Raw genomic sequence first — 25,121 nt, forward strand, 5'->3', positions numbered from 1 at the left:
TTTGTGTCCCAGAAGAAATGCACTGTTGTGACCCTATATCAATATATCTAGAATTTAGGCTAACAGCGGAATTCTGTCTCTGTCTATTATGTTTAGTGGGGCTTATTCCCAGGAAAGCGCATATGGGACTGCAGCCCAAGTCATCATCTTAAGAGCACAATGTAGTGGGGTTTCATCTAGTATAATAATGATTCTGAGCTAGGGCCTTCCACCATACAGAATGCAATACATTCACTCCATAGGCTATTGTACGTCCCTGTTTGCTAGCAATGTCCCTTACTGATGTCTCTTAGCACGGGTCCATATAACCTGCTGAATCCTAACAATTCTTGTGTTACACAGAAGTGGGGAAGAAGAAGCATGAGTAACTTGTGTCTCTTCTGGAAAGTGGAAACAACTCATGATTTAACCGATGTGAGGGCCGTCAGCCCTCCTTTTTGAAAAAGATCAATAGCCCTTACTAAGTTAACATTATTTTCTGTGTATGCCAGTAATCGAAATAGCATGGTCTGTGTTAAGAGTATTTATATATAAACATTTGAATTGCATTGACTGTCAAAGTGTTGTTTAAAGTCATTTAATTTTTATTTTTTTTACTCTTTTCAACAGCTTTTGAGGAAGTGCATATTACAGATGGGGAAGCCTGTGGTTGAAGGATCTTTGGAAAGTCCCCCATTTGAGAAGCCTAGTATTGAACAGGTAAAGTCCCAACATTCCCATCAGTGTACTCTTGCTTTTATCTACTGTTTCTTTAAAAGGAAACCAGGGCCTCTGTCAATATTGGAATATGATTTCCTTCTTTTGACAGGAAAGAAAGATGATTCTCATTTAGTGATTCTCATTTAGGAGAGTTTTCTGCTTCTTCATGCCAAGAGGCACTGTAAATCAATTGCATGCATTTCAGAATTCAGCTTGCACTTTCATGTGATGTGTAATGATGCTCTTTAGCTTAAGTAGTATCCTTTTTAATGTATTCTTTTGTACATGTCTGCAGAGAGACCTTTGTTCTTTAGTTCAGTGCCCCTGGAAATTGGATGGAAAAAGCACCTTGTAAATTGGAAAATCCACCATTAGCAATACAAAAGAGGAAGTTTAAAAGGAATCCAGTAGATGATAGCAATTTGTTCACTACGAGACCCTAGGTAGGTAGCTGATCTCTTTAGAAACCAAGGTCCTGATTCAGGAAGGTAACTTGTTATTAGCTATTTGGAAATACAGTATATGTTTAGCATGTGTTGAACTTGAAGCTGATGAATACTTGACCTGGGGCTGCAATGATGTCTAAAGACTTCTAGGAATAATGGGGTGGTGTTACAGGTCAAGTACCCCTTTGCAATTGGGTAGATTCATCCTGTCTTCCAGTGGGAAACATGCAGTTAACAGATCAGCTCTCCCAGGTTATTTTGATTAATAAGTTTGGCTGATGGCAGACTGGAATTGCATATGACATGGAAACTTATTCTATTATGAACAGGAATCACTCACTAAGCGACACCTGCCATAGGTAGCACCTGGAACCCTATGCACATTTCTGTCTTACCAGAATGAAATAGGTGTTTGAAGATTCAGATGAGAATGTAATTGGAGTCTACAACTTTTAGAAATGCATTTGGATACCCTAAGATAATTGAAAGACCTAGCAGAACATTACTATCTATGAAGAGAACATCCTAGTTGATTTCTTTTCTCCTGTCTGTTTCCAAAAGGAAAGCCAAAAGTCAATTGCTATCCATCTATTTCTGGATGCATAGTGCCTGCCAAATAGCCTGTGACTGCCAATGGCATTGTTATTCACCACACTCCATGTGTGGAGACATCCATGGGAAAAATAGGTCTTTCTTGTCATTAAAACAGGTAGTTTGGGTGTGTCTTGTAAGGATTATTGTCTCAAGCAGAGAGACACTTAAATAATTCAGCAGTTCCCATGCTATAGGAGTGTGATCTGGCCTGTAGCAAGCCACTAGGCAGAAAACAGAATTTGTAATAGAATATGTATTAGGAGCCTAATTCTTTACCCAAGAAAACATCTTGTTGCATTCAAAGGTTCCCTTCCTCTGATGGAAAGCGTCATGCTTTCTTTTGTTTTAAGAAGGAGACCTCTGATGCATTGCATTACATGTCCTAATAATCTTAATCATCCTAATTATCTGTTCTCATTTTCTATCTTTTTTTTTTTTTAAGGGAGTTAATAATTTTGTGCAATACAAATTTAGTCACCTACCATCAAAAGAGAGACAAACTATAGTAGAACTGGCAAAAATGTTTTTAAATCGCATCAACTACTGGCACCTGGAGACCCCCTCCCAGCGAAGGCAGAGGTCACCTAACGATGACATTGCTGGCTATAAAGTGAACTATACAAGGTAACAATCCTTCATTACAGGTTTTCACTTGTGTCTTGTACTGTAGAATCAGACCTGGTAGATAGTGGGTTCTACTAGATGTCTTCTTCACATGTCATGTGATACACAAAATAAAGCGCATTGGAACAAATAGTCTTAATCACACAAGAACAGCACATTAAATCATCAGGGCAGCAATCCGATCCACACCTGGGAGTAAGCCCCTTCCCCCAAGTACAATGGGACTTACTTCTTGAGTATTGGATTAAGATGGAAGGCTACAATCCCATACAAACTCTCCTGGGAGCAAGCCCCACTGAACATAATGGGACTTACCTCTGAGTAGATATGCATAGAATTGTGCTATAAGGCACCTTTAGCCACATATGCTGGCTTTAGAATGGATTGAATAACTTTGCAGAAGAGATTTGTTGGCAGCTATGAGCTATTGCAGCCAAAAGCACAATCTATATGTTCAGATGCAATATATCTGTGGCTATCCAAAGCTAGGGATTGGCAACAGAGTTATCATATTGCTGTTATTCCCACTGTCCCTTACTTGCAGACTTCCTTGTCTCTGTCAGCTGATTAGATGGACCACTGGTCTGACTCAGCAGGGCAATCCTGCACTTTACAAGAAAGTATTCTATGGTTTTGGTATCTTCAGGATGTAAACATTCTTCTGTTTTGAGTGATTATGATCCTTGAGAGGAATAATTTAGTAGGCTTATTAAATGTACTGTTGTGTTTTAGTGAAGATGCAGCACAATGTACCATTCTCTTCATAAGTGAGTCATTCATGGGCTTTAGAAGGACTTGGCTTTTCACACCAGTTTCCAACAGTTGTCTAGATCAACATCTTTTATTTTCCTCAATAGGTGGCTGTGTTATTGCAATGTGCCCCAGTTTTGTGACAGTCTACCTCGGTATGAAACGACCCAAGTTTTTGGGAGGACACTGCTGCGCTCGGTCTTTACTGTCATGAGACGGCAACTTCTTGAGCACGCCCGGCAAGAAAAAGACAAACTTCCTCCTGAGAAGCGAACACTAATCCTTACTCATTTTCCAAAGTAAAGAATTTTTTATTCATGAGTATTTTGATTAACTAAATCTGTATGGAGTATTTATGTCAAAGGCTGACCTTAGCAATACAATACAGAATACATGAAAACTATATTATTCATTTCATAGAATCAGTCATAGAGTTGGAAGAGTCCTAATACGTCATCTAGTCCAATTTATTAAACTGTATCCCACCTTTCATTGATGGTGGCATTTGAGGTGGTGCCTGCCCAGAGAGTCTCCTGTCCAGGTGCTAAACAGGCCTCCTTAAGCTTCTTTAGGCAGAACATGACTTCAAATGCAATCTTAATGTAAGTGATTACATTGTGATCACTAAACATTAATGTTACCTTGGGGCCCATCTGGAAGAGAAGTGGGATAAAAATTGAATAAATAAATAGTCCTATATGAATCCCTAAAATGCTCGAATGGTACCTGCAGTGATAACTGCAGAATTTAGCATTTGACTTGCTGCTGAAGTTGATTGGCTTTGCAACTCAAGATTAAAGTTTCTACTTTTTAAAGACTTATGGCACAGTTCTAGGCATCTTGACTCAGAAGTAAGTTCCATTGTATTCAATCGGGCTTACTCCCAGGAAAGTGTGGATAGGATTGCAGCTAAGAGAAACCCCAACAACAGCTTCAAGTTCCTAAATCTTCACAGTTGGAGTAACTCTCTGAAGAGTGGATCCACTAATGCTATTCCAAAGGATTCTTAGAGCCCAATCCTAGGCATGTCTACTCAGAAGTAAGTCCCATTATAGTCAATGGAGTTTACTCCCAGGTAAGTGTGGATAGGATTGCAGCCTTAGTCATGGGTTTAATTAAGCTATTTCTGCCCAATGTTGCATATATGCAACAGGGATCAAATGTGTACACCTCTGGGCTGGGCAGAAATGGGTCAATCATCATAATTAGTGTCTAGTTAGGTACACCCGGAAATAAGTATATTCAAGAGCATTGAATAAACCATCTCAGCTTTGTTTGTTGTATATTTTTTATGTATTTTGTATTATTTGAAAAACAACTTGACTTCAACCTTGAAAGGTTGGTACTTCAACCTTGAAAAAAACCTTAAATATACTTACTTCATATACTGACTTATGATTCTGCTTGGTATGTTTGATGGATGAACTGTTTCTATAGTGTCTCTTGGTTGCATTTTCAGCAACTGACGGGCATTGGCTACCCTTTTTATACCTTATTCAGTGCAGTGTATTAAGTTACTTATGACTTTATCATGTCTTACTGTGCTACTTTGGAGCAGAGTTATAAAGATAACAATTTACATATCAATTGTACAGTAATATGAGTATTTTATTCATGATTGCTTACGCTGCAAGTCTACTAGTGACAAAAGGTGTGCAATTACTTTTTTTCCAAAACTACCGCTTTAGCAGAGAACAAATTGTTCGGTTATATTGCTCAAAGAAATACACAATGTATATTTGCTGCATACACTGTACACTGTATATACACTGTATGTTGCCCAATGAAATATACACTATTGTTCCTATAGTGATCACTTTAGCATGAGAAACATGGGGCTGGGCCATAGTTCAGTGCATTTGCACTTGTCTTGAATGCAAAATGTTCAGTCCTGGTAGCATGGCTAAGTAGGGCCAGAAAAGACATTTGTCTGGAACACTGGCAATACTGCTCTTGGTGGACCAAGGATCTGACTCGGTATAAAGTGGCTTCATATGACATAGGTAAAATAGTGTCTTTGATGAGATACATTAGATGTCTAAAATGTTGCAAGCTTCCATATATTCTCCCGAAGCATATATCTTTACAGGAAAAGTAGGCTAAAATAAATCTTATATATTCATGCTGATGACTGCAACTGGGTTTGCCACTGTTAAACCAAAATTGTGGAAACAATCTTTGCTTAGGAATACTTTTATCCCAGGGGTTCTCAAACTTTTCAGGAATAAAACTTCTGAGGTAAGTTCTTGCAGGGGAGGGGGGAAGTTAGTGACGCGATCCCCAGGATTGCGCCGCTGTCAGGTGTGCCAGGGGTTGTTCTTTACTCGCACAATTAAGCAGCAGTGTCCCGGGGGTGCGGGGAGCCCTGCAGACACCTCCACAGGACTCCCCAAGATGAAAATGAAAATACGTAGAGCTATTGCAGCCCACTTTCAGTTTGCGATTGTGAAACCAGAAGTGGGTCGCGAATGTTCATATTTTCAGTTCTTTGGGGAGTCCTGTGGAGGCATCCACGGGGTTCCCCACATCCCTGGGACCTGCTGCTTCATTGTGTGAGTAAAGAACAGCCCCTGGCCCCCCCCCCCGATAGTGGTGCGATCGCGTTGCTAACTTCCCCCTCCCCACCCCTTAAAGGGGCAGAGGCAGAGGGAGTCAGACTGGTATATCGCAATGCCCCAATTTGAGAGCCTCTGCTTATACGCCATTGATTTCATTGAGCAAGTTAAGGATGTGCAGATAAACACTGTAAGTGTAATGGTCAAGAGGACATGGCTACAGAGCAGGATGGGAACAGGACTTGCTGCTGTGCCCTTGAATGTTCTGTAACTGTGGGTGATGTGAGTGTAACCTGGATATTCTGTAATTGTAAATGGATCCCCAGACATCAGCTGTTGATAATGTCTAGTTATAGATCATTTCAAGAGGCCTATAGTGGTTAGGAGATGCTAGGGGCCTTGGATAGGGTGCACCTGAACCTAGAGGAAGTGGAATAAACATATCAAATGTCTGCTTATGCCTCTGAAGGTAATAATAGACCTGATATATGGTCAGCTACAAACCAGCCAGAAGGAGAATGTCTTGTTTTGATCAGGCTGATGCTATATAAGAGCACAGAACAGGAAAATGCTGGCTCATAAGTAGCAGCTATTAAGGAATGGACCAAGAAAAGTCTGCTTGTCCCATGTCCTTTGTGAGAAGTTTAACTAGGAAGCACAACCTTTGCTTGGTCAGTTTTCTGCAGGAAGAAAGATGTTTGTGCCTAAAATATGGGAGAATTGTGAATGAAATGTGAAAACATTGTTGATGCTCATTCTCGCTGTGACTGATGCTTCCATTCTGTAGCCACTTCCTACTCACCCAAACTGCTGAGTAATAAATTGCAGTTTAGAATGCTGAGTGTGGTCTTGTCTTTCAAAGCAGGGTTCTCAACAGATCGCAAGGAGAGGATTAAGCAGTTGTATCTTGAAAGTGCTAAGCGGTTTTCTTAAGTTGCATTTGGGTGGCCTTTATGGGTTATAGATACTTGTGTAGCTTGGGCAAAGATTTTGATAATTCAAAGGAACTATCAAAAGGAAAGTTTTCTTTACTAAGATGTGGTATGTTGCCTGACGTAAGGTATGAACATAAATAAGGTTGTTTCCCTTGTGTGCTCATTACTAGAAATGAATAAGAAATTGTATTACTGATATAAGTAATGAAGGCTTCTCCAGCATCTGTTATCTGTTGGGAGCGAAGGTTTGAAGAGGGTTGTTATGAATGGTAGTTATGCCCATTTCTATACTGAAAGGAAGTCTTTGCTAACTTTTATGATGTCCCTAAATTCTGAAATAATGTACTTAATGAAAGTATTACCATTGTTCTTGTATGGGAAATCTTCACCTGGGGCCCCATCTGAGCAAGCTTTCCAGCACTGATGCAGCTGTGTCAGTGGGTTGCACACTGCATCCTGAGGTGGTGGAGGCAGTTACGGGGGCCTCCACAAGGTAAGGGAACAAACATTCCCTTACCATGGGACTGCATTGGCACTTGAAAGTGGGATAGGATCGGACCCTAAGGGCCCAGTCCAGACCCACACTTGGGCCAATGCAAGTCCCTTGCACCAGCCCAGGAGTGTCGCAAAAGTGCTGGCCCAGGAGTGTCACAAAAGTGCTGTAAAGCACTTTTGCACTACTCAAAGGGGAAATAGGCCGGCGCACAGAGGTGTCCCTGGCTTCCTGTGCTGGTGCATGCCCCGGAGAAAGGTTGGATTGTATTAGGCACGCTTGGCTGTCGCAGGGGTCTGGAGGAGGGGTGGGGAGGAGGTAGGAGGGAGGCATTTTGGGATGGCTTAGGGTGGGCAGCAGGCATTCCTGGGGGGCGGGCGGGTGGGGAGCAGGAAGCAGAACCAGGATCCAGCACTTATGCCGGATCCCAGTGGCGTCACTAGGATTCACGTCACCCGTTGCAGGAGGCCTGTGCGTCATCCCTTGTAGTGGGCGGGGCAAAACCCCAGGTGGGCATGGTGATGTACCATTGCCCCGCCCCCACTGGTTTTTTGGCTGTACCTTTTGTTATAACGCAGATATTTCAATGTGGTTTGTTTCATTGCATTCTGCGTGAAATTACACATTGAGTGATATATAACATGATGGTATTATTCCTCCAGACTCTGATTTTAGTGATTTTTGAAAACTTGTAGAGTCATACACCCACACACACCCATGTCAACTTACTATCACCTTATTGCAGCAGTTCTCAAACTTTTAGCACTGGGACCCACTTTTTGGAATGACAATCTGTCCAGGACCCATTGGAAGTGATGTCATGGCCAGAAGTGACATCATCAAGCAAATTAAAATAAATGATTATAAATAATTAAATTAAAATAATTAAATAAGGGGGAGCCAGTCCTGTTCCACCAAGTGAATCTACTCTGAAGTAAGTCCTATTGTGGTCAATGGGGCTTACTCTCAGGAAAGTGTGGGTAGGACTGCAGCCTGTGAGCCCAATCCTATGCATGTCTACTCTGAAGTAAGTCCCATAGTGGTCAATGGAGCTTACTCTGTAGTCTGCCTGCAATAACAACCCCCTAAAAAGAATCAGTGAGATTTCCAGCCCTCCCAGTGCCCAGTTTAAAGTTCTTCTATTTCAGGCACATCAGAATAAAGACCCACCTGGCTTCACAAGTGCAAAATAGAAAACTTTCCCCTTACCATTCAAGCCTCTTTTTTGTTCTTTTTGGGTGGGGGAGGCTGCTCCTGGAGCAGCTCCATAAGATCAGGACCCTTCTGCGGTCCTCACATTCCCCTTTGCCTGGCCTGACCACCAGCCAAGGCTGTCTACTCACGAGTAAACGCGACATGAGGCTGCTTTGCTTTCCATAGGGCTCCATAGACTGGGAGGGAGGCAGCTGGGAGGGAGGAACCTCCTTCTCCAGTGTTTTTGGGGACTGCACTCATTGGATGAGGACCATTCTGACATTCTTGGAGCCTCTCAGCCTGCCTCGACTAAGGCAAGTCTGCCTACTTGCAAGTAAACGTGACCACGTGGCTTCATTTTGGGCTCAGACTCGCAGCTGGGAGGGAGGAGCTTCTCGGGTGTTTTTTTGGGCTGTATTCATTGGATCGGGACCATTGTAGTGTCGTTGGATTCCTCTCAGCCTGCCCTTTCCGACGGACTATGGCGAGTACGCCTACTCACGAGTAAACACGCGATATGGCCCTCTTTCACTTTCCGTAGGGCTCCATGTATTTTTTCCTTCTGGTTTTTTGGCCATAACTTTTGAATGACAGGAGCTATTTCAATTCTGTTTTTTTGCACTGCACTCCGCTGGCCATTCTGCATCCAACAGTGTATGGCATGATGCAGTAGCTCCTAACCCCGCGATGTTAGCGCGTCCTCCCCCCAGGGCACGTCACCCCCCCAGCGCATCACCTGTTGCGGCCTGCACCCCCTGCACCCCTCTAGTGACGCCAGTGCCAGATCCTAGCCCTGTTCCCAGGCAACACAGTGCAGCTCCTGGCTGCTTGGATCTGTGCCACCTCCTCAGGTGGTGCAGATCTGAGTAGACCCATTGGGTCAGTTGCAGCATGACACAGGGTAAGGGGAAAGGTTTCACCTTGCCTCGTGCTGTGCTGCTTTTGGCCCCAAACGTGCACTGGATGCAGTTCAGGCCTGTTGGCCTGCCTGCTTCCAGCGCAAGTTAGAATTGTGCCCTTAGTTACAGTCTGTTCTGTCTATTGAGAAGTAAATTTCACTGTGCCCATTAGGACTTAGTCCCAGGATTTCAGCCCTAGTTTTCATGGAGAATACTTTGCTACTGTTTTGTTCCAGCAAGTATGGCTCTGTTTCTGCTGGACATTTCTGTTCCTTTAAAAAAATCATCCCAGGAGGCAGATGCAGAATCTCTTTCTTAGCCAACCTACTGCACTCATAATCAGCAGTTTAAATGTAAGAAAATGGGTGGATCATATCTACCTTTAACAATACATTTACGAATGGAGTGATGATTCTAAACTGCATTAGTGATTCTGCTCATGGCACCAGGAGTGTTATTTTAATTGATATCTTTCCATGCTCAAAAAAAGCATGACTAAAAAAGCAAGCCAAAATACAGTTTCACAAGAGAATTAAAAGAGCGGATTACGCCATTCCTACCCAGTGTTGCATATACACAACAGGGTTCGAACGTGTACACCTGCGTGCTGGGCAGAAATGGTTAAGAACATATTGGTATAACAGCAGATGAATAAATGCAGCTACCAATAAAAGCCTATCTATTTGATAAATTAAAAACTTTGTTGAAAAAGATGCGTTTTTATATAGTGGTAGGACATCCTCAGGGAAGAGGTATGGTGGGCCTCTCTAGGGAAGGAATTCTGGAGCCGCAACAATGGTCTTCTCCCATTTCCTGGCCACAAGTGGTTTCAGTCCTTTTCAAGCATGTTGTTCTTGTTTCAACATACTTTTGCAGGGATTATTATAATGGAACAACTGGTGTTTTTGTTGGTAGATGTGGTCCTTTCCATTAACGTAGCTTCAATTTCTGCATTGAGGTTCCTATCCATGTTGGAGGAAGAAGTGTACAGTCACAGCTCTCCTATCTGGGATCCTGATTTCATGGCTTCCTCTACACGAAATGCCCAGCTAGGCATCCAGACAGGTAACTGTTATTGATTATATTTATTGACAATATTTATGTCTTGCATTTTGGCCACCTGAGGGTACCCAGGACAGCTGTCATGTAATTCATTTCAAGTGTTAAGGATGGAAGGACAGTTTTGTGCCACGTGTAAATTCAGACACCGAAAAGCAATGGAAACAACAGAGAGCCTTGTAGAAACTTAAAGAACCTGTTTACTTCAGCATATTCTAAATGAAGTACTTTTTTTTTTTAATCCAGACACCTCCAGCTACGATCCTTCGGCATTGCTATTATTTTGTATAAATCAAGTTCTGTAGCTGGTATTGTGGTTCCTGTTCAGTAACATATAGAAAGTGTAACTAGATGAATCTATTTCTCTATTTTTACATGCACAGACTTTGTCTAGCAGCAGAAACACAGGTTTCTAAATGCCTGTAAACTTTAAGAGTTTACAGCCTGAGAAAGTACTGGAAGTTGATTTCAGGAGTTGACTTAAACTAGCCAGCATCGGATAACCACTCGTAAATATAGTTTATATTTGTCTAGAGTTCTTCCTAAGCTATTAAGTGCTTCCTATACAGTATCAATATCATAGCTTGGTTCAGTATAGCAAGTCTTTTCTTGGGAAGGACCACAGTAAACCACATGTTTGAAGTGTATAGAATCATAGAGTTGGAAGGGGTCTACAAGGTCATGTAGTCCGACCCCTGCCTGTAGCAGGAAATCCTCCTAGAGCAGGAAATTCTCTTAGAGCAGCTGATACTTGTCTCTAGTGAGGGAGAATCCACGACCTCCCTCAGCAATCTGTTCCACTGCTGAACTGCCTTTACCATCAGGAATTTCTTCCTGACGTCCAGTCGGAATCTCCTCTCTTGCAGTTTGCATCCATTAGATCTAGTTCTACTTTCAGAGGCAGTTGAGAATAAATTTGTTCCTTCTTCCGTAGACAGCCCTTCAGGTATTTGAAGAGTGCTATCTTATCCCCTTTCAGCTTTCTCTTCTCCAGGCTGAACATACCAAGTTTCCTCAACCTTTCCTCATGTAGAAATGTTGAGGTTCAAATCCTGGCATTGCTGGTTAAAAATTCTCAGGTAGCAGGCAACACTGCAGTCAGCCCAATTAGACAGTACTGGCCTAGATAAGCCATTTGCTGAGGTTAATGCAGTCCTCTAGATCTGTTGCCTTACACAGGCTTATTGCTGTTGGAGTCTTTAAGGACAGTTTTGGTTGAATCATCACTTTGCACTGATCACTTGTTCCTAACACATTGTTTTGTTTTGTTTGTAAATGTGATTGCAGTAATTAGCCATCCCACTGTGGTGCGACCTGTTTCATACAGTGCAAGCCCCTCCTCCTTAGAACAGCCCACTGGTGGGAGTCTGAGCCCAGCTTGCAAAGCTGCTTCTGGCCTGGACCCAAGCCTAGGTAAGAGCAACGGGCTTCAACTTTTGTGTGACTTAATCTTAGCGGGAACACTTCTAGTCACCAAAGCAGCGACCTGTCGGAGTTGGACTGAGGAGCGTCTGCAACCACACGGGCAGCCGCATTTTAAGTTACCTTTGGGAGATACTTTGTAATCCCTTTGTGGGCAGGAGGTCTGGTCTAGAGGGTAGAGCCTCCATTTGCCTGAAGATTAACATCCACAAGGTCGGCAGTTCGAGGCCACCGGCACCGTGCGACCTTGAAGCAGCTGGCAAGCTGCAGCTGAGCTGTTCCATCTGCTCGGAGCGTGGGAGGATGGAGGCCAGAATGTTAAACCAGATCGGAGTGTAACATTTTGAATGTGGTGGTTCTTGAAAGAGAGAACCTTCTTTCAATTTGTAAAAATCCCTGTGTGGATTTAATAAGCCTGCCTGTGTAAACCGCCTTGAATAAAGTCTTGAATAAAGACCAAGAAAGGCGGTATATAAATACTGTATATTATTATTATTATTATCCCCAGAACTCAGGTCTGTATTAGGTTTCCATTGTCAGGGCTCAGCTGTGTTTATTTGAGGCTGTACCATCTGTGTAAATGGCGCTTTGTGAAGTCCATGTATGCAGAGCACTTTTCCTTCATTCGCTGTAACCAGCCTGCCCATACCGGAATTGCGGATACAAGCATATAAGGCAGAGGGAGCACTTCCCAGGCAAGCTTGAACCTCATAATCTGGTCCCCCCTTATGGTCTGAGGGCACTTGATGTGGCTACCTTCCTGAAGGTAAACACAGTTGGGTCTGGATGGAGGATTATCTGGGAGCTCCACATGTACCACATTGAGTTCCGCCATGGAAGAGTGGTGAGATGTAATTGCAATCAAGAAAATTATAGCATCTCTCCTTGTAGAAATGAAGACTTCAAGTCCTAACATGTTCACTAGGAGCTATAGCTAAGAAAACTTAGTGGAGCTTACTTCTGAATTGGTATGATTGGATTGTAAGTCTTCAGTTGGAACTTGGGGGAGGAGGGAGAGGATGCCCAGTGTACCTCAAAATGATGCAGCTGTATCTCACTTGGGGAAGGGCCATACCTCAGCGATAAAGCACCTTTTTATGTAGAAGATCCAAGTTTCAATCCCCAGGAGTGTAGCTGGGGGGAGGGGCAAAACGGAAAGTACTGCAAGCACCACAATGTGCCATGTAAATGCCCCTTCCTACTTGCCATCTGAGCCATTTCAGACAGTGACGCTGAACCAAATGGTGTCTCCTGCATATTGCCTGGAATGGTTCCGACAGCAAGTGTGAGGGGCCACTTTACCCCTGCTAATTGGGTAAGAGGCACTTTTTTCAAGTGGGTGCTCCTCTTTTTAGCAGGGGGAGAGTAACTGGCCCACCTCACCCCAGCAGTGTCTTTTCTAGTGGCTGTCTGCTGGTGTTCTTTTTGCATCTTTTTAGATTGTGAGCACTTTTGGGACAGGGAGCCATTAGTTATTTGATTTTTCTCTGTAAACCGCTTTGTGAACTTTAGTTGAAAAGCGGTATATAAATACTGTTAATTAATAAATACTGTTAATTGATTGATTGATTAATGTTGCGGCCCTGCAGTACTACCTTTTTGCCCCCCTCTAGCTACACTACTGTCTTGGGCATCTGTGCATAGTGCTGGGAAAGACCCCTGTCTGAAACCCTGGAGAGCACAGTTAGTGTCGGCTGTACCAACCTAGAAGCCTGGCTATACGGAGTCAGTTTCACATTTTCAGTGATGTGCATGTGTTTCATGTACCTCCAATCAGCACTGAGCCATGTTAAAACCTTGGTGTAGACAAGGCCCTAGGTTTTCATTCTTCTCTGACCTGCAGGTGCAAAGCTATGCAAGGGCATAGTTGGATACTCCCACATGTCCCCCACTCATAACTGAACCCTGTGCTGCTCAGATCTGCAGCTGTGGGAGACTTTCCAGGGCGGCCGCAGTGACTTAAAGGACTCTAAAACCTTCATTTTGAGCGAGGAAGCTTTTTTTTTGCCAGGATTCTACACTCTCTCTCCTCTCTGTGAAGCAATTAATGAAGCAAGTCAAAACATGGCTATTTTTAGCTCATTCTGGACCTAAAGTGTCAGGCTGTCTCCCTGCAGCTTTTATACCATATGTGCAAAATGTTCTACAGTGCAAGCTAAACTGCTGGATTAGTTGATGCATGAACCAAAAGAGACATCTATCTTATCTGCTGTTAATGACATATTTTCTACCTGTATCTTCCCCGCACCCCGAGTCAGGAATCTGCAGTAGAATGGCTCAAGGGGACAGAATTTGTTTTTACTTTATTTTTCAATTTATATCCCGCTGTTCAAATAGCCCCAAGACACCTCACAAAAATTTAAGAACATACTGAAATGTGAATTTCATTCCAACCACATTGCATCTTGCTGGCTCCCTGTTTTCTCAGTGGCAGTGGTGGGGAACACAAAGGGCTCCCTGCATAGAGTAGCTGCTACATGGACTCATTAGATATAATCTGGTTGTTCTTTCAGTTGATCTTAGCTTCAGCAAATAGCAGCTTTGAGTAGAATAGTTTGGTATTTTCCAGTCTGGTAAAATTGAACTTTTGTTCTTTGAAAGAATTTATATTTTTGTTTGCGGAACCTCTAATTGTTAAATAGTTATCTTACTTTCTTACCCAGGAGAGAAGAGAAAAATTAATGAGCCTTATTCTGTGGAGGATACTAAGAAGCCAAGAGTTGTAGGTGATATTCCTATTGAGCTGATCAATGAAGTGATGTCAACCATTACAGATCCAGCCGCAATGCTTGACCCAGAGGTGAGAACTCTGGCGGAACCATTCATTCAACCCAGCAAATTAACTTGGGGCCCAGTCTTATCCAGTTTAGATGCAGCCGTGCCAACGGAGCGTGTGCTGCATCCTGTGTGTGTGGGGGGGGGGGAAGGGGCAATCATGGAGGCCGCCTCAAGGTAAGGAAACGTGTTCCTTTACCTTGCCTGCACTGGGGCTGCATCAGTGCTGGAAAGCTGGATAGGATTGGGCCCTCAGCTACAGCTCATCAACAATTTGTTGTCGTACCTACCTTTAAAAAGATTTATTTTATAAAGTTTATTTCAAATATGGGCAGCTCATCCTAACAGGGCTGCCTGCACTGCTGTATCCCATGGGTGCAGGGAGGCAGCTGGAGGTCTCCTGAAGGTAAGGAACATTGGTTCCCTTGTATACAGCCCTGGCAGTCACTATGGGCAGTGGCGTAGCTAAGAGGGTGCAGGGGGTAGCAAATGCACCGGGCAGCAGGCTTGGGGGGGGCAACAACGCCCCCCTGCATGCCTTCCATTGGGCTGCTGCAGCCCTGCCGGGGGCTGAGCCAACAGTCACCCGCACGCAGCCTCCTGCCCACCCAGCCAAGCGTGCCCGTCCCAGGAAACGCGGGGCGGCAAGCGCTGCTGTTGCAGCTGCGCTCTCCCCTTCTCTCCGAGGCCAAACTTCAGAGCCCCATCAGCCAGCCAGCCAGCCAGGAGCCTCCCTCCGCTTCCTGAACCTCCCACCCCGCATCCCCTGCTACCCAGGGGCATGCAGCCTCTGGCAAGCCTGGCGGGCTCCTCCGTCGCCCCTCGCGCTGCAGCTGGTCAGTCAGCATCCCTCTCTCTGTCCCCCACATGCTCACTCACTCACTCACTCTCTCTCACTCACACACAGAGCCAGGCTCCTGTGTGCCTGTTGGGGGAGGGGGTTGCACGTTCTTGCCCCTGCCCGTTTTTGTGTCATCGTCCCCTCACGCCTGGAGCATCACAGCCTCTCTCTCCCCCCCCAAGCCTGGAACTTCATAGCTTCTCTCTTCCTCCCCCCCCCCAAGCCTAGAGCATCACAGCCTCTCTCTCTCTCCCCCCCCCAAGCCTGGAGCATGACAGCCTCTCTCTTCCCCCCCCAAGCCTGGAGCATCACAGCCTCTCTCTTCTCCCCCCCCCCTCAAGCCTGGAGCATCACAGCCTCTCTCTCTCCCCCCCAAGCTGGAGCATCACAACCTCTTTCCCCCTACCCCAAGCCTGGAGCATCCGTTTCTCCACAACACAAATGCTCCCCCCCTCTCTCTCACACACACAGGCTGCCCCCTTCTCTTACACACACAGATGCTCTGTTCCCCCCCACACGCACACTCACACAGCAGGGGAGGGGCGCCTTCACTCACCTCATCCAGCACCTGAATGTAAGCCCCCCCAAGCTGGCAGCAACCTGCCATCACGAAGAAAAAACTGTCTCCTTTGTCAGAATTCCAGTGTTTGCTTCTTGCACACGCCCCAGGTAAGGCTCAGTTCTCACCATGAATCCAAACGTTTGGTGTGTCTTGAGAATTCAAGTTGTGGTTGGACTTTCCACTTGTTCATTGCAGCAGAGAGATAATGTGATCCTCTATTTGTGTGTACCTCGCTAACTCTAAGGCTGCAGTCTTATGCACACTTTCCTGGAAGTAAGCCTCATTGAACACAATGGGACTTACTTCTGAGTAGACAGGACTTCTGAGTAGATATGAATAGGATTGCCCTCTAAAAGTGCAACAAGTACTTTCAACAAGTGCCTGCTCTTTCAAAATATTAAGGAACATTTCTCACTCACTTTAACAAATAAAAAGACCCAATTTAATTAATTAAATTTGATGTCATTGCTGGGAAGGGGGGCTACAGAATGTTCTTTGCACCAGGTAGCAACTGGGTCAGCTACACCGCTGGCTATGGGTCTACTTGGATCTGCGCTAGCTCAGTTGCTGGCACAGAACTGAGTGGACCCATGTAGAGCTTTCAGGCCCGAGATGGAGGATAGGATCCTGTGGCAGCCTCTGCCACCATCCTTGCCCTCCTCCTGGGCCGGAACTACCCTTTTCCCTGCTGTCCCCGCCCAATTTCATCTCAGTCCCCATCCCAGAATGCTCCCATGCTGCTTGGCAGCAGATATACCTCCAGCTGGCATGAAGGCCCTGCACGTGTCCATGCTGTCCTCTGCACCAGTGCCTCTCTCCTTCTGGCTGCCCAAAGTGCCTTACGGCACTTTTGCAACAGCTGTCATGCAGGCAGCATGCACAAGACTGGTGCTAGCCCAAGCTGGATCAGGCCATTAGTCTGTTTCTTGGTTGAAGTCCATTGTGATGCTTAATACAACCTGCAAAATTATCTGTTGTTAAATTTTAATTCCACCTCATCACAATCTAAAGTAGTTTATATATAATATCATGAGTAATTAAGAAAACATTTAATTGTAACTGTAATTGGTGAAAATTGATCTAGCAAGAATACATTACAGTGTGATTCTGAGGTGTGTACTGAACTGTTTTGTTTTGTTTGCTCCTCTCTTTCATGAAGCAGACTAATTTTCTCTCGGCACATTCGGCCCGGGATGAAGCAGCAAGGCTGGAAGAGCGCAGAGGAGTGATAGAATTTCATGTGGTTGGAAATTCCCTGAATCAAAAGCCAAATCAGAACATTATGATGTGGCTGGTTGGTTTACAGAATGTATTTTCCCATCAGCTACCCAGAATGCCAAAAGAATACATTACTCGTCTAGTCTTTGATCCGTAAGTACATCCCCCCCCCCCTCAAATCTCAAAAGACAGAACAAGAAAGATCTAGTGCAGGGATTCCCAAACTTTTTCAACTGCCTGCTGCTTTTACCTACTGGGCCACTGGCCACGGTTCCCCATTACAGCTACAATCTTATACATTGTATAGGGTGGCAGGTTTTCTGCAAGGATTCTGTGGCTCCCCAGCTGGATTCCGCAGCTTTCCAGAGAGCCACAGCTCATAATTTGGCAACCACTGAGCTAGTGTCTAGAAACTGAAAGCAGGTTTGTCATATTATGCATTGTTCTTAGATTCACCCAAATAAGCCGAAGTGATAAAAAAATAAAATATCACCATCCAGTTCTCAACTTAGTGATATGATTTATGAGAGAATGTAATATTCGTAAAATAAATTTGTAAAAGAGTTTCTTGTGTCAGCAGGATACTGCTGTCATAAAGAGACAGGCTGTAAGGGAAGGCAAAGAAATGGGCACAGTGCCTAGCAGTTAGTGGCAGTACCTTCCTCTCTGCTCCCCAATTTTTTTATCAGCCAAGTTGAATTTGAACTGGTTTTCATTTACTCGACCCAAAGCTAGAGAGAGCTGAGACAAAAGAAAGCTGCCTTGGGGAAAAAGCTCCCTCCTAGGTTTAAAAGAGAGACCAACTTCAAGGCTGGGGAGTCCACCTTATAAACAGCCATGAAGATGACTGGTCTGGTAGACATGGTGACCCAGTCCTCTCCTGAGTGAACTTGGTAAAAGGTAGACAGGAAAAGAAGTGTATTTAAAAAACTGAAAAATCAAAACAACAGCAGTGATGATGCACAGGATAAAACCAAGGCACCGTTCGACTAATAAAAGGGGTGGGAGGCACTGATGAAGGTTGACAAGGATGTTAAAAAGCAATTTGCAAAGAAAAATCAAGAAATGGCTTCTCGGGGAACGTTTTTGACCCTACTTATTCACGCAGTTCAAGGATCCTGGCCCTGGTACCCAGATTTGCAGGACAATGAGCAGACAAGCCCCTGTGAAGTATGAGATGCTTCCAGTGTCTGATCTGAGCAAATGCACAAAGGGATGTGTGCAACTCTGCTTTTTATAACCAATAGTATTGAATATGGGATGGGGGAGAGGGAGAAATGATGACAGCAGCCAAGTCCCAGAATTTCCCACTCTTGAAACTCAGGTGTAGGTTGGCAGGTTCTTTGTCTGCTATTCAGTGGGAAAGATGCTCAAACAAGAGCGGGGCAAATATGGTTTCAGCCTCTGAATGACACAGCAGCCTCATCAGGATGCTGAGGCATCACAGAAAGCTCCAAGTTGCTACAGGTCTAAAATGAGTCAAGAATGGGGGAAATCCAGGATTTTCACCACTTAGGTCAAAGGAAACAGTGGCAATGTAGTCCTTCAGAATTGGGTAGGTTGCACGGTGGAGCCAAGCACAAATATTTATGATTTTTTGATGCACTGGAGTGAACCAATGAACTAATTTAGATTGTGGCTCTCCAGTGCTTAGTAACTTAAGGCCAAATCCTATCCAATTTTCCAGTGCTGGTGCAGCTGTGCCAACAGGGCATGTGCTGCATCTTGAAGTAAGGGGGCAGTCAGGTAAGGGAATGCTTGTTCCCTTTCCTTGGGGCAGCACAGCGACTGCACCGGCACTGGAAAGTTGGATAGGACTGAGTCCTTAATCAATAAACTTTATCTGATGTAAAACCTTGCTAAAATAAACTGTAACTGTTGGTGGAAAACAAAGGAATATATGTTCTCCTTTGCATTCACTGTCCATGTTAGCATGTGTTAATGCCAAGGATTTAGTGGCACCTGTGATATGTATATATACACTAATTATGAAATATATGTATAACACTACAGGAAGCACAAGACCCTTGCATTAATAAAAGATGGTCGTGTAATTGGTGGTATCTGTTTCCGGATGTTCCCATCACAAGGCTTTACAGAAATAGTTTTCTGTGCTGTGACTTCTAATGAACAAGTCAAGGTAAAAATGTTAGAAGCAATGGATTTATTGTATAATACACTGTCTGAGATCCAAAGGGCCATGTGAAAAGTTCTACACCAGTGTTTCTCAACCAGTAGTATTTGTACCACTGGTGGTGCTTGAGGTGGTATCCAGTGGTACTCATGGCTTCCTCACCCTGGCAGTGAGACCAGCAATGCAATGTGACAAGCAGCAGTAGGAGGCTCAGCTTGGCAGGCAGAGCTCCAAGTGCTTTTTTTTTTTGCACTTGAAAAAGCCCTCCCATCTGCCCTGAGCCTCTTATCAGTGTGTGTCATGTTGTGACTGGTCTCCTAATCCAGACATAACTGGTGACATCATCACCAGTTACTTCCAGTGGTACTTCCAATAGGTGGACCATGCAGAGGGGACAAACTTTGAGAAACACTGTTCTACAGACCTTTTTCCAGCTCTCGTTCCCACTTCAGTTCCTGATCCCCTACCCCCAAACAAAGCTGCTTCTGAAGTTTAGAATCTTCTAGAACAGGATTCAAAGTGGTGTGAAGATCCAAGTCAAAAAAGCAAATTGTCCACGTCTTGCCCTACATGTAGAAGTATTTGCTGCTAACACACAGGCAGCCTTTCTTGTCAGTGGTGTGGCCACATGGCCGCACAGCTGGAATAGAAGCCCCACACAGCTTCCCTCTTGGTGTTCTGAAGTTTAATGAGGTCATCACTAGTGCTTCAGAGCTGCCCCTCGCACAGCCGTGTTGGGCTCTGTGCAATCCTCTCAAAAATAGGATGGAACATTGCACACAGAGCTCTTATGAGTCCCGTGCTATGCTTATTGTATTTATTATTATAAAGTTATTTTCTTCTCGGTTTTTCTAAATTATGAGCTTCAAATTTTTTTTTTAAATACTTTGCATTCTTCATAAGATAAATTGTGTTAAAAATTGCTTTGCAGGGTTACGGAACTCACCTAATGAATCATCTGAAAGAATATCATATTAAGCATAATATTCTGAACTTTCTTACATATGCAGATGAATATGCAATTGGCTACTTCAAGAAACAAGTAAGAACTCATCAAACAATGCTTTTAGCTTATACAGAGAAACAGATTTTAATTGTTAGTAAACAAGAGGCAGTTGCTTGATATTTAGTAAATACGTATATAAGAAGGTAGTATTATTTCTTGAAGCAGAGGAGCAGTGTAGGCTAAGCCATACTCAGGATTTCTTATTATGAGCCCCCACCCTGAACTGTATGCCAGGTACTGGTTACGTGATTCCACATTTAATGGAGTTTTCTCATCAGCCCTATACTGACAACGAATTTCCCACCACCAGTGAGGAAATCCTTCATGCAGTAGGGAGCAATAGTTTGGTAACTGATGCTAGTCATCACAGTGAAAATTCACTACAAGTAAGTCACTGTGGCAGCAGTGGCGCATTGTGTAGAGGCCCTTAAGTTTGCCTCCTGTGCCCAGAGATGAAACTACCAAAGAAACAAAAGATGAGATAGTAGCTTTATTTATAGAATGTTATATTTTGAGAACATTCAAAATATATTGAGAACAATATATAAATTGAGAACGTCCCAATTTATTTTTAGATTTAGACATACTGCTAGCAAGTTGAAACCCACCAACATTTATGGTTTGTTTAAATTGGGCACAATATTCTCTCGCTGAATTCTTTCCTTCATATAACAGCCAGCTGATGCACTCGCACATAGGTCAGTGAGTGAGCTTTCTTTCTGCTTAAAATGGGACACTAGAAGAAATGTGAATTTCCAGGAGACATCTGAATAGCAAGAGAACTGAATAGACACCTGAATAGCGAGAGATCCCATGCTCCAGTTTTCCCAAAGGCCAATTTTGCTGTCAGATGAGCTTGAGAGTAGCAGTAGATACACTGCATTTCATAAGGTTAAGGAGGAGGTGTTAGGGTAGTTGAGCCAAGTGATGGCACTTCCTTCCTGCACTGTGTGAGTTATCCACTTACGGTATCCTTGTAGATCTGTCCTGACAGAAACAGCCACAATGCTGTCACTACTTCACAGGTGTGTGTGTGTGTGTGTGTGTGTTTACCGTAGTTTTAGTCCTACATGGTATGCAGGATGTTTTGGTTTTTTTGAGGTCTGACAATTATGCAGCAGTAGTAATTACCCCAAATCTCATATACATGGCAGGGTGATTTTGAAAATAGGGTGTAAATAAGTGGGACCTGCAACAAAATGTGGTTGTGTAATCCTTACCCTTTGGCAGGAGTACTCATGCTCAGGGTTTCAATCAACTCAAAGCTTAATAGGGCTGCTTAGGGTTTGCAGAGAAGTTTTAGGGAGCAGAAAAAGGATGCTTTCCCCTGCTGTGCTGAAAGGTGCATTGTGACACAAGTTATCTTTTCTTAGGGTTTTTCAAAAGACATTAAAGTACCAAAAGCAAAATACGTTGGCTATATCAAGGATTATGAAGGAGCAACATTAATGGGATGTGAATTAAATCCAAGGATTCCTTATACAGAATTTTCTGTCATAATCAAGAAGCAGAAAGAGGTAAAAACTGATCTCTAAATACTGATCAAAATTTTAAAGAATCATTCCATATGTATACACTGGTGACTGCATGTTTTTTTTAGAGATAAATTTTATAATACATCTTTTATAGAATTGCTTTTTGCCTATGTATTAGGCATGCAAAAAAATGTTCATCGGTTCACATGAGTATAGGAATATGTTCTTGTTGGCATCCTTCAGTCTCGGAAGACTATGGTGTCACGCTCTGAATGGTGGTTCTGGAACAGAGTGTCCTCTCCAGTGCGTGAAGCCTGGGTAAAGTAGGTATGGAGGCAAATCCCCCCTCTCCACATTGCTGAAATGGTCCAATGGAAAGGCAGAGGCCAATATGGTTGGTTCCAGCGGCCAGTTCATGGCTGAACACAGTCAGCCATGTGTACTGTTGTAGAAAACAATTACTGTTATGGATCTGAAGAAATTATGTGATGTCTTGAAATCACATTGCATTGGAAGACTGGGTCTGTCAAGCTAACCTACCTTACAGAATTGTTGTGAAGCTAAAATGGGAGAGTATTCTTATACACTGCCCTGAGCTGCTTTTGAGGAAGGGTAGGATAAAAATCTAAAATACAGATATAATTCCTTAGAACTACAAACCTGTCAACAAACATTCCACAAAACTTTATAAAGATTCATTGTCTATTCTGTGGTTTGTGGTTGTAAACAGAATACGTGACACTCATGACATGAGAATTCACGGATTTGGTTTCTTCTCAAAATATCCCATTCCTATAATGTAATGTGGAAGCTCATATGCAGTGGGCCCTGCCAGCAAAGGTTGCCTAAAGTTGCTTTAGTAGAGGGGGCAACTTCAAATGTGGAATTATTTTTACTATTTCAGCAGCCCATGCACTTCACAGCTAATCCAATAAAATAACTGATGTTTAGGTTAAAAAAATCCCACGGATTAACGGTTTGGGGTACAAAAGCCCTCTGATGTTGTAGTCCATGACTCTGATCCAACTGCAGTTGTACATAATTAGTCTTTGTGTAACAGCTGATAGCCTGTGTGCAGATCTCCAGGTGTACTGAAAAACTCATATGTTAAATCCAAAAGAATTCCGATAAGCATTGTGATGAAGAAGATGTCTACTTATATGCATGGATAATCTTAACACCCATGTGTTTCTGATAATACATTTACCTGCCCTTGATGCTTTGCCTGAAAGCCTGTCATCTTTATTTTGCTTTAATAATTTAATTTTTCTTTTCTATGATACTTTTATTACAGATCATTAAAAAGTTGATTGAAAGGAAACAAGCTCAGATTCGGAAAGTTTATCCTGGTCTTTCTTGCTTCAAAGATGGAGTACGACAGATTCCCATAGAAAGCATTCCTGGAATTAGTATGTATCATCATCTGTCAGTTACTGTAGGGCTAGGTAAAAACCAACACTCTTATTAATCTTGAGTATATTTATTGGTGTAATTTAAGAGAACACTCAATTTTCTTCTATTGAAGTGATGTGTTTAAAGAGTATTTATACAAATTTAATGCCACTTTAGAACTTCCTTGCCTGGTACTTTTACACATAAATTGATTTAGGCTGCTGTACTTACTTCTGAGTAGACATGCATAGGATTGTGCTGGTAGTTTTACGGTCACAGGCAGCTTTTATGGCTTACAGTACAATCAGCAGTTTATTTCTGACTTTTTTCCTGCTCTGCTATCTAATATTTATTCGAAAAATTTATATCTCACCTTTCCTATGCCAAAACAATGCCCAAGGCAGCTTACAAAGTTCCACAATAAAGTGTACAATGTATTAAAATAATATGTAAAATCATTAATAAACAGTAAAACAGTGGAAGAGAACTATTTGGTCTAGAAAGAGATAGCAGAGCCAATACACTATTACTGAGGGCAGAAAGCAACACATCACCCAAATACCAGGCAAAACAGAGGGAGGGGGTAGATCTTAATACTCCTGATAGGGAATTCCATAATTGTGGCACTACAGAGAAGGCTCACTCCTGTGCTGCTGGCCCTATAACTTTGGACAAAGGCAGTATTTGTAGTAGAGATATCTATCTGCTATCAATTCATTCCTAAGCATATTTACCCAGGAGTAAGTCCCATTGAGTTCAGTTGAACCTGTTCACAAATACATTGAGCCACTGAAAAGCAATTTTATGCATATTAGAATTCCCAAGTCAGTCAATAGAATTAACTCACAAGTAAATATGCACAGAATTATAGCCTTACAGTGCAATCTTATGTGCATCTACTCAGAAGCAAGTTCCACTGGATTACTTTGATGTAAATCCCAAATGAGTATCAGGACTGCATCCATAGTCTTGTAAACATAGAAGTTTACTGAGTAAAAGCCTTCTCCTGAAACTCTGCCACCTATTTTCTTAAAAGTATTTAGGATTATGAAAGGCTAAGATTTGCAGCTAGTTTTTTTTTCTCTTTAAAACACCAAAAGCTCATGCTATACAATACACCAGGGGTGTCAAACATAAGGCACACAGGGCTGGAAGCTGCCCATGGAAGCTCTTTATCTTGCCCCTGTGATAATTAGGCTCTCCCAGCACGACCTTCAGTTGCTCCAAGCTGCTGAGCTTTTAAGTGAAGCATCAGCAGAAGTGGCACTGCTGAAAGGGTGGTGCTGGGAGAATCCAATTGTCATGAAGGCTGCCTTTTCAGCAGCACCTCTTCTACCAAGTCATCACTTTGCACAGCACCGCACAGCTGCTGAGCTGCAAAGGGATGCCTCAGTAGAAGTGGCATTGCAGAAAGGCCTGCTCAGTAATTGGGCTCTCCCATATCTTGAAAATATCAAGATTTGCATATTTTGCATATTTGCAGCTAATGGATTCCTAGGTGAGAAAATTGTGTATTTTTGGACATAACCTGCATAATGACATCGCTTCTGGCCCTTAGCAGATGCCATGAATGATGTCTGGCCTGCTATGTGAATTGAGTTTGACATCCCTGCAATATCCTGGCATGGGAAGGGCATTCCTAACATCTTGGGAATGCCCTTGGGTCAGCACAGGGTTACTCCCCAGTTTGGCCCTACCTTGCAAAGGGAAAAGTTGTCAATGTTTGGGCTTGCAGCCCATGGCAGTATTTTGTTTGCAGTGATTCCCAAGCGTTTTAGCATCAGGACCCACCTAAAAAAGCAGTTTCACTTAACAGGCACTCAAGCCTTTGTGGTTATAATGGTGATTTGGGCAGCAGTGCTCCCACCAAGTAGCAGGTTGTTTGACCCTTGATACACATAGCCTAATCTGCCCTGTCAGTTTTGCAACCAACCAAAAATTGGGTTGCAACCCACTGGTGGATCCAGGACCCACAGTTTGGGAATCTGGTTTAGAGCTTTATTCCGATTCCTATCTTTGCTGAGCTGATGAAGAGCTCTCAGATTCAA

General features: G+C 43.3%; 1 protein-coding gene across 1 annotated transcript in view; it reads left to right on the forward strand.

Moving 5' to 3' along the window:
• KAT2B (lysine acetyltransferase 2B) overlaps positions 1 to 25,121 on the forward strand; it is a 53,727-nt gene that overhangs the window by 27,227 nt on the left and 1,379 nt on the right. Inside the window, exons 5-15 of the mRNA XM_066629151.1 lie at positions 610 to 699; positions 2,182 to 2,363; positions 3,221 to 3,412; positions 10,148 to 10,254; positions 11,536 to 11,661; positions 14,334 to 14,470; positions 17,008 to 17,219; positions 19,080 to 19,206; positions 20,132 to 20,242; positions 21,580 to 21,723; positions 22,976 to 23,090. Coding sequence (XP_066485248.1) covers positions 610 to 699; positions 2,182 to 2,363; positions 3,221 to 3,412; positions 10,148 to 10,254; positions 11,536 to 11,661; positions 14,334 to 14,470; positions 17,008 to 17,219; positions 19,080 to 19,206; positions 20,132 to 20,242; positions 21,580 to 21,723; positions 22,976 to 23,090 — 1,543 coding nt within the window. The remainder of the gene's footprint in view (positions 1 to 609; positions 700 to 2,181; positions 2,364 to 3,220; positions 3,413 to 10,147; positions 10,255 to 11,535; positions 11,662 to 14,333; positions 14,471 to 17,007; positions 17,220 to 19,079; positions 19,207 to 20,131; positions 20,243 to 21,579; positions 21,724 to 22,975; positions 23,091 to 25,121) is intronic.

This window comes from Tiliqua scincoides, chromosome 5 (assembly GCF_035046505.1).
Source record: "Tiliqua scincoides isolate rTilSci1 chromosome 5, rTilSci1.hap2, whole genome shotgun sequence".
Taxonomy (NCBI): Eukaryota; Metazoa; Chordata; class Lepidosauria; order Squamata; family Scincidae; genus Tiliqua; species Tiliqua scincoides.